The 12,892-nt window shown below is 47.1% G+C and overlaps 1 protein-coding gene across 1 annotated transcript; it reads right to left on the reverse strand.

Moving 5' to 3' along the window:
* Positions 1 to 799: 799 nt before the first annotated feature.
* LOC124798728 (doublesex- and mab-3-related transcription factor A2-like) lies at positions 800 to 1,360 on the reverse strand. Its single transcript, XM_047262255.1, has one exon. The coding sequence runs from the start codon at positions 1,358 to 1,360 to the stop codon at positions 800 to 802; it is 561 nt and encodes a 186-aa protein (XP_047118211.1).
* Between the last annotated feature and the right edge of the window lie 11,532 nt (positions 1,361 to 12,892).

The raw sequence follows: 12,892 nt of genomic DNA on the forward strand, positions 1-12,892 counted from the left end.
AAAGAGAATCCGCATAGACGTCCCTCACGTATGCGCTATTTTACTGCACTGCACTGTTTCATTATTCGATTACTAGATATTTTGAATGGGAACTGTATGTGAGGCTTTCACTCATCGATAACTTATCGATTAACAGTAAACATCGATTTAACTTAAATAATGTGTTGCTTAACATTATGAAAGCAACGGGAGTCTTTATTTTATTTTATTATTAATTGATTGAACAGTCCAGGGGTGTACTGCCGGTTCATAGTGTCCAGCGGGCAGAATATTTCGGCGATCAGATATGTCACCTACGTGACGAGTGCTGCTCAAGGTAGCATATTTTCCTGCACCGTTCCTGTCTTTCAGGGCGAGCCAAAGAGCAGACGCTGTTTACAGATGGTATAGTTTCTATTTGATTGGACGTCGTGTGTCAATAAGCTTGCACAAGCCACTTGTAAGACTTATGACCGAAATAATAACAATGGAAAAGTGCATGTTGATGCGCGTGATACTCGATTTCATTGTAACGGCGACATGAGCCGAGAATGAAATGAATGCATATAGCAGTAGAGGCGCCGCCTCTCCCAGTAGCAAGCGCCGACTATCGCCGAGTGTGACAGAGGGGAGCGCGCTTGCGCAACAGGGCGGAGCGACATTCGTGGCTACTGGCGTGGCGCTAGCGCGACGCGCGAACGTCGAGTGTTTCGAAGGATGCTTTGACGTTTTTCAGCCGCTACAGTGGCGTGGCGCCAGCGCAGACGAGGATGCCTGACCACCTGGCGTTTGGCGGGCGTCACAGTAGTGACACTTGCATCTACGCTAGAGCAGGGTGTCTGACGACCGTGACAGTAGCGACTGGCGACAGCACGCCGGCGGACTCACCGTGGTGCGGGGGCGGCGAGGCGCTGCCGGCGTCGGCGTGCAGCTGGTGCTGGTGGTGCGCGAGCGGGTGGGGGTGCGGCTGGTCGGGGAAGGCCGGCGGCAGGCTTAGCTGCGGGGGCGGCAGCGCGGGCGGCGGCTGGGAGCCGGCTCCGCCCCCGGGGGCACCGGAGGCCGTGGAGTAGAGCAGCCCCAGCTCGCGAGCCTCGCTCTCCTCCTGCGCCTGCTGCCGCCGCAGCGCCACCTGCGCCGCCATGACGCGCTGCCGCTCGGCGATGAGCGTGCACTTGGCGCACACGCAGTCGCGCCACCGGCAGTAGCGCTTGTGGCCCTTGAGCGCCGACACGACGCCGTGGTTGCGGCAGCGCGCGCACTTGGGCGTGCGCTGGTAGCGCTCCGACGCGCGCAGGAAGAAGGCGGCCGGCGGCAGCGCGCCCAGCACGGCCGCGTGGTGGTGCAACGCCGTCGACACGTCCATGCCGCCCGGCAGGCTCATCGCGTCTGAGCCGCGGCGCCCGCCTCGCCTCGCGCGCCGCGCCGCCGGCTAGGCCCCGCCCACTGCCGCCAGGGGGGGAAGCGGATTCACCCCTGCCGCGCCGGCTCCGCTACTGCTGTACGCTCGCCGGCGCGCCACAAGCAGGCCACGCCTCCCGCTTACTCGCCACGAGCAGTGGGGCAGATGGACTTCGAGACAGTGACTGAGGCCGGACGAGCGGAACCCCAGCCGCAATAAATATGACAAACACTCGATCTACACCCACACAAGAATGGTGGACGGTGGAGAGTATTTCATACCAATGTCCTAATTACGAGACAAGATGTTTGCTGTAGCCACATACACACTGCACAAGTCACCGTAAGGGGGTAGGACGTCAAACGGGCCGACTTGGAGCAGGAGAGGCACCATACGACATTTTAATTTCCACTGTCTATACTTTTACAAATAAATTCATAAAACTTTGTCAACACGCCTAGGAAGGATTCAGGATTCAAACTCATGGCAACGTAAGTTCAAAAGTACAGCAAAATAATTATTTTTTTTTTACGTGTGAAATTTCATCATTTTTTCACTTACTATTGGCTGCATTTGTTGCTATAGGTACACTTTTCTTCACAAGTAAGAGATTCTTCGATGAATTTTGCACAGCATACAAACCATATTTACAGGTCTACGAAACTGTAGAATTTATTTAATTAATGAAAAAATGAATGAGCTGTCACATTTTAAATTTCATGTTTAGAAAAAACTCAAATTTTATGTTTAATTATCTCAATTTTTAGCACAATTTTTAATAGATTTGGAAAATTCTAGAGTTTCATACACCTGTAAGTATGGCTTGTATGCTGTGCAAAATTTATCTAAGAATCTCCTTCACTTATGAAGAAAAGTGTACCTATAGCAACGAATGCAGCAAATAGTAAGTGAAAAAATGATGACATTTCACAGGTAAAAAAATATATTTTGTTATAGTTTTGAACTTCCAGTGCTATGAGCGTGAATCCTGAACCTTTCCTGGTCATTCTGACAAAGCTTTATGAATTTATTTGTAAATGTATAGGCAGTGGAAAATGTCCTGTGGCGCCTCTCCTGCTCCAAGACGGTCAGTTTGACGTCCTACTTCCCTTAAGAAGTGTAGCGTGCTATAGTTCAGGTACTATGTTCCCCCTCTCACCTGTTCCATTAGCGAAAGGCATTTAGAAAGAATTCTTGTCCGTAAACCTCCCTATTAGCTCTAATTTCTAGTATTTTCTCGTTATGTTCATTTCGCCAGACGTACGAGATGTGTGAGAAAAATAATGAGACCTATTTTTTATCAACCGAAGTTTTTATTTATTTATTTTTTTCATACAACAGTACTGTCCCCTACAAAGTAGTTCCCCTCGGCAGCCATATCCGTGTCTTGGTAGCAGTGCTGAAAGGCTTCAACTCGTAGGGCCTTTAACATATTGGTCACACTCTTTTGAATGTTCTTCAGAGCCCCAAAATTAAGTACTTTTGAGATATTTTTCAATTTCGAGAAAAGAAAAAAGTCACAAGAACTCAGATCCGGTGCAACTACAGGAATGCATTGTGAGCTAAAAAATTCGGTGACGTAAGTGGCCGTGTGACATGGGGCATTGTCATGATGTCTGCAGTGTCCGGTCTCACTCGATTCATGCTTTTCCCGAGCCTTTCAAGGACGCCGCTGTAAAACACTTGGTTGACAGTGTCTTCTGGAGGTCTAATCTTTCAAGCTGTGGCGCCACCACCCGGAAAGTTTGACAGGTTTGCTGTTGGAGTCCTTAGCTCCGCCCTCCCTTATGCCCCCACTGGCAACGCAAGACATACCCCCACCCTTCTACTACTTCGGGAACTTTTACATTGAACACAGCTATGTCCGTATCGCAGTACCACCGACGAAACAGGCGTCGGCGCGGGATGTACAGGGTGAGTCACCTAATATTACCGCTGGATATATTTCGTAAACCACATCAATTACTGACGAACCGATTCCACAGACCGAACGTGAGGAGAGGGGCTAGTGTAATTGGTTAATACAAACCATAAAAAATGCACGGAAGTATGTTTTTTAACACAAACTTACGTTTTTTCAAATGGAACCCCGTTAGTTTTGTTAGCACATCTGTACATTTAAACAAATACGTAATCAGTGCCGTTTGTTGCATTGTAAAATGTTAATTACATCCGGAGATATTGTAACCTAAAGTTGACGCTTAGAGTACCACTCCTCCGCTGTTCCATCGCGTGTATCGGAGAGCACGGAATTACGTAGGGATCCAAAGGGAACGGTGATGGACCTTAGGTACAGAAGAGACTGGAACAGCACATTACGTCCACATGCTAACACCTTTTTATTGGTCTTTTTCACTGACGCACATGTACATTACCATGAGGGGTGAGGTACACGTACACACGTGGTTTCCGTTTTCAATTACGGAGTGGAATAGTGTGTCCCGACATGTCAGGCCAATAGATGTTCAATGTGGTGGCCATCATTTGCTGTACACAATTGCAATCTCTGGCGTAATGAATGTCGCACACGCCGCAGTACATCTGTTGTAATGTCGCAGCAGGCTGCCACAATACGTTGTTTCATATCCTCTGGGGTTGTAGGCACATCACGATACACATTCTCCTTTAACGTACCCCACAGAAAGAAGTCCAGAGGTGTAAGATCAGGAGAACGGGCTGGCCAATTTATGCGTCCTCCACGTCCTATGAAACGCCCGTCAAACATCCTGTCAAGGGTCAGCCTAGTGTTAATTGCGGAATGTGCAGGTGCACCATCATGCTGATACCACATACGTCGACGCGTTTCCAGTGGGACATTTTCGAGCAACGTTGGCAGATCATTCTGTAGGAACGCGATGTATGTTTCAGCTGTTCGGGCCCCTGCAACGAAGTGAGGACCAATGAGGTGGTCGCCAATGATTCCGCACCATACATTTACAGTCCACGGTCGCTGTCGCTCTACCTGTCTGAGCCAGCGAGGATTGTCCACGGACCAGTAATGCAAGTTCCATAGATTCACTACCCCGTGGTTTGTGAAACCCGCTTCATCGGTAAACAGGTAGAACTGCAACGTATTCTCTGATAATGCCCATTGACAGAATTGCACTCGATGTTTAAAGTCATCACCATGTAATTGCTGATATAGCGACACATGAAACGGGTGAAAGCTGTGACGCAGTATGCGCATGACACTACTTTGACTCAGTCCACCGGCTCTCGCAATGTCCCGTGTACTCGTGTGGGTTCATGGCAACAGCAGCTAACACACCAACTGCACCCGCTTCTCCTGTGACGGGCCTGTTACGGACCCGTTTGCGTGCTACGACCATACCTGTTGCATACAGTTGGCGGTAGATGTTTTGCAATGTGCGGCACGTTGGATGCTCTCTGTCCGGGTACCGTTCTGCATACACCCTGCAGGTTTCAGCTGCATTTCGTCGACACTCGTCATAGATGAGTATCATCTCCGCCTTTTCAGAGTTCGAATACACCATGGTCACAGTTCCTACAACACTAAACTATCACAGACGTCTGGTAACACGGTGTACTACAGTTGGTCTGCGTGCGGAGACGAATGCAGAATAACAATAGCAGCAAGCGCTACATGCGGACACTGCGACAGCTAGACCAAACCACAACAGTGCACTACAGCCACACTCGTAAACACGGTCGTCATCGTAAACATGTCCCTGAAGATGCTGCTCGCCGACCGTGGCCCGTGATTGTTACAACACGCAACTGAACGTCGGAGGTTTCAAGCGCCAACTTTAGGTTACAATATCTCCGGATGTAATTAACATTTTACAATGCAACAAACGGCACTGATTACGTATTTGTTTATATGTTCAAATGTGCTAACAAAACTAACGGGATTCCATTTAAAAAAACGTAGGTTTGTGTTAAAAAACATACTTCCGTGCATTTTTGTATGGTTTGTATTAAACAATTACACTAGCCCCTCTCCTCACGTTCGGTTTGTGGAATCAGTTTGTCAGTATTTGATGTAGTTTACGAAATATATCCAGCGGTAACGTTAGGTGACTCACCCTGTATATCATGTCCTACAGCAGAGGCGCCCACCAAACATCGTGGAGACCAAAAGTCCTCAGGTTAATTGGAAGTTGGTGTGGAAGACGATTCACGCGGTTCCACTGGACACAGCCGTCCGATCCACATGGTACATCACAGTCAATGGTAAACAGATCACCCGATCACGCCTCCACAAGATAAACATGGCGGAATCGCCTCTCTTCGTAGACTGCGGGATACCAGACACGGACGAACACCGTCTCACATGTGGCGCGGCAGAAGACGTATGGCGCTTGGTGCGACAAATTTTGTCATATTTTCTACGAGTGACTCCGGAACACATTACACCTCGGTTTCTACTACTTCCGGATCAACGGTATTTACGGCGCGCCAAGACCAACGCTGTCACGTGGATCCGTGCGCATGCGGTACACTACTTATTTCACGATGGACCTAAAGATGTATTCGACTTTTGGAACTATCTACAAGAACGTCATTGCAATATCGTACGGAACCCAAAATACAGACAGTATTTTTCTAATTACTTAGGGAGTGCCCTACGCGACCCTCCACGCAGCTGGATCATCAACAGGTAGGAGAAGATACCCATTGAGTGAGCTGACAAGACTAAGTTCGATTCTCGGTGGAACAACATGATATACGTGAAGACGTACCTGGATGATGAAGCGTAAGGATAGTAGCGACGCGCCCTTCTGCATCATGTACGCAGCACTTTTTTTTTCGTTTTCCCCATATACATTACCTCGGTGTAGGAACGTGCCGAGATATTGTTTTCTTTTTCTCAGAGCACGATGCGGTGCTAGATACATTTATTTTTGTTGTGGTATAAAGTAAAACCACATTAAGAATGTATTAAAACAGTAAATAAAAATAAATAAATAAATAATAATTCCCACAAAATATTTCCCCTTCCCATCCCTGATTCCTTGATTCCTTGACGGACGAGGGGGACACTGTGACCTGGCCTCGGGTTACGACCCCTGATCGCTCTGCCTTCCCCGCCCACCCCCACCTCCTTTACAAAAAAAAAAAAAGAAAAAAAAATCTTGCAAGAGCAAACACACAAGTTCGATGTTACCGTCGGTTTTTGGAGTTGAAGGTCTTTCTGAACGTGGTTCATCTTAAATGTGTTCTCGGCATTCCAAAAATGATTTGTCCCGGCGAAAACTTGTTTTCTTAATAAAGAACGCTCACCATAGGCCTCTTTCAAGTTTTCGATACTCACACTCGCGGATTCCCCAAGTTTAAGACAAAACTTAAAGGTTGCTCTAAATTCACCCGTTCCGCTTTTGTAACACATAGCCTAACTTCACCGATGGCACTCTCAAAATCACGTGATCACTGTGCGGAGCTGAAACTCGGACTGGTATACAAAAGTAGATCTGCACAGCGTTGCCAGATCGCTCGCCGCGTAACTATTCTAAATACTTATCTCGCACGCCTAGTAGATGATGATGAAGTCCCATACTCCTGGACAGAGCCTAGGGACGATGCGGAAGACCGACACTGCTGTACTAGGCAAGGTTCGACCGTAATAGGGATGAATGATGATGATAAAGACAACAACACCCAGTCATCTCGAGGCAGGTGAAAATTCTTGACCCCGCCGGTAATCGAACCCGGGACAGCGTGCTTTGGAAGCAAGAACGCTACCGCGAGACCACGAGCTGCGGACCCTAGTATATGAGAGGAAGTAATATGTTACCTGAGTTCTTCCGGAACATGCTGTCTAATAGTACACCTCTCTGTCACCCACAGCACCTATCTTGCAGTGCCTGTCACTGGAGTTTGATGATCATCTCCGTACGCTCCCGAGCCGACCAAACGTTCCAGTGTAAAATTGCGCCGCTCTTAGTTGGATCTAGTGTCTTTTCTATTAATCGAACCAGGTAAGGTGCCCAGACTGATGAGCAGTACTTAAGAAGCGGCGGAACAGGTGTTTCGTAAGCCACTACATTCGTGAAAGAATTACATTTCCTTGATATTCTTGCCAAGAGTCTCGTCCTGGCCTCTGCTTTTCCTACTGTTTGTTTTATGTCGTCTGTTGTGACCAGGCGAAACTATTGTCGTCTGGCCATAACTGTGGGTCCCTTAACTGCTCAGCGAAGTGGCACATGGGAACTGTATCTCAAGAAATATTGTTTTATTTTATTACGTCAACGAATAGAAGATTTACTTCTTGTTGTCGTTGTTGTTGTTATCGTCTTCAGTCCTGGGACTGGTTTGATGCAGCTCACTATGCTACTCTATCCTGTGCAAGCTTCTTCATCTCCCAGTACCTACTGCAACCTACATCCTTCAGAACCTGCTTAGTGTATTCATCTCTTGGTCTCCCTCTACGATTTTTACCCTCCACGCTGCCCTCCAGTGCTAAATTTGTGACCCCTTGATGCCTCAGAATATGTCTTACCAACCGATCCCTTCTTCTAGTCTAGTTGTGCCACAAACTTCTCTTCTCCCCAATCCTATTCAGTACCTCCTCATTAGTTATGTGATCTACCCACCTAATCTTCAGCATTCTTCTGTAGCACCGCATTTTGAAATCTTCTATTCTCTTCTTGTCCAAACTATTTATCGTCCATGTTTCACTTCCATACATGGCTATACTTCATATAAATACTTTTAGAAACGACTTCCTGACACTTAAATCTATACTCGATGTTAACAAATTTCTCTTCTTCACAAACGCTTTCCTTGCCATTGCCAGTCTACATTTTATATCCTCTCTGCTTCGACCATCATCAGTTATTTTGATCCCCAAACAGCAAAACTGCTTTATTACTTTAAGTGTCTCATTTCCTAATCTAATTCCCTCAGCATCACCCCGACTTAATTCGACTACATTCCATTATCCTCGTTTTGCTTTTGTTGATGTTCATGAGACTTACTTAACTTTGACAAACTTCTTTGCCACAGGAGTAATGGATAATTTACAGCTGTCATTGACTAGCAGAGCATCACCTGATGCACTAATTAACAAATTGTTCTCTTGAGGTGCAATATGGAGTCTGTACTATAGTACACTGGGCAGCTAGAACATATGACCACTTACATAACAGCCGGTATGTCCGGATAACAGCGGCGACACGTCATTGCATGGAAGCAGTGAGACCTTGGTAGGTCGCTGAAGGGAGTTGACACCACATCTGCACGCCAAAGTCACCTAATTCCCATAAATTACGGGGGCAATGAGCTACGAGGCCACGTTCAGTAACATCCCGGATGTGCTCGATCTGGTTCAGATCTGGTGAGTTGGGGGAACCAGCACATCTATTATAACTCGCCCCTATGTTCCTCGAACCACTACATTACACTCCGCCCTTCAGACATGGCGCATTATCTTGTTTAAAAATGCCACTGCTGTCGGGAAATATCATCGTCATGAAGAGGTACTATGACCAGTGTACGATACTCCTTGGCCGTAGTGATGCCTTGCACGAGCTCCACTAGACACACGGATGCCCACGTGAATGTTCTCTAGACCATAATGGAGGAGCCGCCATCTTGCCTCCGTCCGCAGTACAGGTGTGAAAGAGTTCTTCACCTGGAAGAGAGCGGATTCGCCCCCTCCCATCTGCGTGATGAAGAAGGTATCGGGATTCATCAGACATGCAACGCTCTGCCCCTACGCCAACGTCCAGTGCCTATGGTCACGTGCGCGTTTCAGTCGTAGTTGCCGATATCGCCGTGTTAACTGTTAACATTGGCACATGCATGAGTCGTCCGCTGCAGAGGCATATCGTGAGGAGTGCTCGGTGCCACTGCGTGCTCAGACACACTCGTACCCTGCCCAGTGTTAAAGTATGATGTTAGTTCCGCCACAATTAGCCGCCTGTCCTGTTCCACCAGTCTGCTCAGCTTATGACGTCCGACATCTGTGACGAGGGGTGGCCGCCCAGCCCCATGACGTCTGGACGTGGTTTCACCATGGTTTCGCAGAGTGTTGAAGACAGTCATCACAGAACTCCTCGAACACCGAACAAGTCGTGCAGTTTCTGAAACGGTCGTGCCGAGCCTCCGGGCCATCACAATCTGGCCTCAGTCAAACTCAGACAGATTGCGCGCCTTCCCCATTCTACACACGGACTACACGCTCACTGATACTATCTATACATGTAGCGTGCTTGAGCCCAACTAGCAGTCATTCCTCGCCAGGTGATGGTGCTATTGCCTGGACGGGTTTATATCGATAGTAGGTGTGTGGTCATAATTCTCTGGCTGATCATCTACATCTACATCTACATCTATACTCCGCGAGCCACCTTACGGTGTGTGGCGGAGGGTACTTATTGTACCACTATCTGATCCCCCCTTCCCTGTTCCATTCACGAATTGTGCGTGGGAAGAACGACTGCTTGTAAGTCTCCGTATTTGCTCTAATTTCTTGGATCTTTTCGTTGTGATCATTACGCGAGATATATGTGGGCGGTAGTAATATGTTGCCCATCTCTTCCCGGAATGTGCTCTCTCGTAATTTCGATAATAAACCTCTCCGTATTGCGTAACGCCTTTCTTGAAGTGTCCGCCACTGGAGCTTGTTCAGCATCTCCGTAACGCTCTCGCTCTGACTAAATGTCCCCATGACGAATCGCGCTGCTTTTCGCTGGATCATGTCTATCTCTTCTATTAATCCAACCTGGTAAGGGTCCCATACTGATGAGCAATACTCAAGAATCGGACGAACAAGCGTTTTGTAAGCTACTTCTTTCGTCGATGAGTCACATTTTCTTAGAATTCTTCCTATGAATCTCAACCTGGCGCCTGCTTTTCCCACTATTTGTTTTATGTGATCATTCCACTTCAGATCGCTCCGGATAGTAACTCCTAAGTATTTTACAGTCGTTACCGCTTCCAATGATTTACCACCTATGGCATAGTCGTACTGGAATGGATTTCTGCCCCTATGTATGCGCATTATATTACATTTATCTACGTTTAGGGAAAGCTGCCAGCTGTCGCACCATGCATTAATCCTCTGCAGGTCCTCCTGGAGTACGTACGAGTCTTCTGATGTTGCTACTTTCTTGTAGACAACCGTGTCATCTGCAAATAGCCTCACGGAGCTACCGATGTTGTCAACTAAGTCATTTATGTATATTGTAAACAATAAAGGTCCTATCACGCTTCCCTGCGGTACTCCCGAAATTACCTCTACATCTGCAGATTTTGAACCGTAAAGAATGACATGTTGTGTTCTTTCTTCTAGGAAATCCTGAATCCAATCACAAACCTGGTCCGATATTCCGTAAGCTCGTATTTTTTTCACTTGAATTTGCTCCTACACTGCGATGCCGACTCGTTCGAATGAGGTCACGAACTCAGGCAGAACTCTTCCATGCCCGACTGTCGTTGGGCTGAGTACGAGGGCACTGCAGTGTTGAGGGGGAAGCGTGGTCTTTACGATCGCCTCTGCGTCTCTGCGGTTTGCAGCGAACTCTCGCTAACCTCTGTGCCGACTTTTCTACGGCACTGCGATCTCTGGACGATTCCACTTTAGGTCGTTCTGGTGGTTACTCCTATGTGTTACACCATACTTCCTCTTTCCATGAACTGGTCAACATTAGCATAACTGTACAGTAGTGGATTTCTTCCCCTGTTTATCCATAATATGTTACATTTATTTGCGTTCAGGTTCGATCGCCAGTCCCTGTCCCAATGATCAATCCTATACAGGTCGTCCCGCAATTCGCTCGAGTCTTCTGGCGTTGTACATTCTTACAGACAACCGCATCATCTGTGAACAGCCTTACCGAGCTTCAAATGTTATTCACTACGTTATTTATACAGGCTGTTAGTGGTACAATTGCAGATATTTCTATTGATGATTGAGCATAGTGAACAACACTATATCACTATTTATTTCATTTGCACACTAATAATTACAGCTATTAGGGGTAGTATGTTTTTAGTTTGGTGTGGTACGGGTAAGCCATTAATGTTTATTTTCCCTTGCGCAGAAGGCCAGGTATTGAAGTGTGGACACGAGGAACAAAACGGGAAGTCTATTCTGACAGGTGCAGTCCACTTTGTGGATCAGTTACGACTGTGCGGGAAACATCAGGTAAAAAATTATGTGATATGTTTGCGAGAAGATTGTCAGATATACAGAAAAAACAACTAACACACTGAAGTGGGTACATATTAAGGTACCAGTTATCTCAATATCCGCACCTGTACACCTAACACCCTGTACATTGTAAACAGTAACTGTACTATCAGACTTATTTGGGGCATTCCGGAAATTACCTCTACATCTGTCGGTTTTGTTCTGTTAAGAGCGACGTGTTGACTTCTGTCTGGATTGGATTGGATTTTTTTTGGGGAGGAGACCAGACAGCGAGGTCATCGGTCTCATCGGATTAGGGAGGGACGGGGAAGGAAATCGGCCGTGCCCTGTCAAAGGCAACATCGCGGCATTTGCCTGGAGCGATTTAGGGAAATCACGGAAAACCTAAATCAGGATGGCCAGACGCGGGATTGAACCGTCGTCCTCCCGAATGCGAGTACAGTGTGATAGCCACTGCGCCACCTCGCTCGGTTACTTCTGTCTGCAAGCTGTTTCCTAGTGTCATACGTTTCTCGGTGCACCATATAAATCAGCGACTATAAAGAGTACAGACGCATCCGACAAGTATTAATGGTTGATAAATTTGTTGATATTACGCGACTTCCTGCATTCAAATCGCAACATCAGAAGGTAAATTATATAGGGACGAAAGTCAGAAGACTGACAGAATTTAATAAAAAGATCCACGTGCCTGGCTGCTATGCAGAAGACTCTGACATAATTTCCAGAACTGTCAGAGATTTTTCCTTGGTGTGAAAACTGGAACGATGTTCATTCAACTTCCTGACGTCGGCACAGAAGCTACTTGAGAGTAGTAGTAATTGCTACATTGAGGAAGGTTGACAAATGGCTGGGAGAGCGATATGCTGGGCCCATAGTCCTCCACACCATATTCAAATGACGCCGATGGCAGAGGACGACACGGCGGTCGGTCGGGACTGAATGGTCCCCAGGGTCGGCTAGTGGAGCTAGTATATACACTGATCAAAAGTATCTGGACACTTGTACATAATGCGGAAATGACCACTAGATGTCAAGAGCGTGTTGTCAGTAGAGAAGTAGTAAAAGTAGAATTGGTCGTGCAGGAGAGTTCAATGATTTCCAACATAAACTCGTCATTGGATACATCAGCGACATTTCTACCTTTCTAAAAGCTGCCCAAGTCGACTGTGGTGATGTGATAGTGAAGTGGAAACGCGGAGGATCAACCACATCTCTACGAAGACCAGGCAGACCCCATGTAGGGGAAGTCAGGCTATAATGACATACCGAGGTAAAATGACATAGCAAGGCTTTGGACGAAATGAGACGAGTGGCTCCACCTACACGAAGCAGTGTAGAAAGGTCGGTAGGAAACCCTGTTTCTATGTATATGACGACGAGCTGTCAGTTTCCGT

The sequence above is a fragment of the Schistocerca piceifrons genome, chromosome 5 (assembly GCF_021461385.2).
Source record: "Schistocerca piceifrons isolate TAMUIC-IGC-003096 chromosome 5, iqSchPice1.1, whole genome shotgun sequence".
NCBI lineage: Eukaryota > Metazoa > Arthropoda > Insecta > Orthoptera > Acrididae > Schistocerca > Schistocerca piceifrons.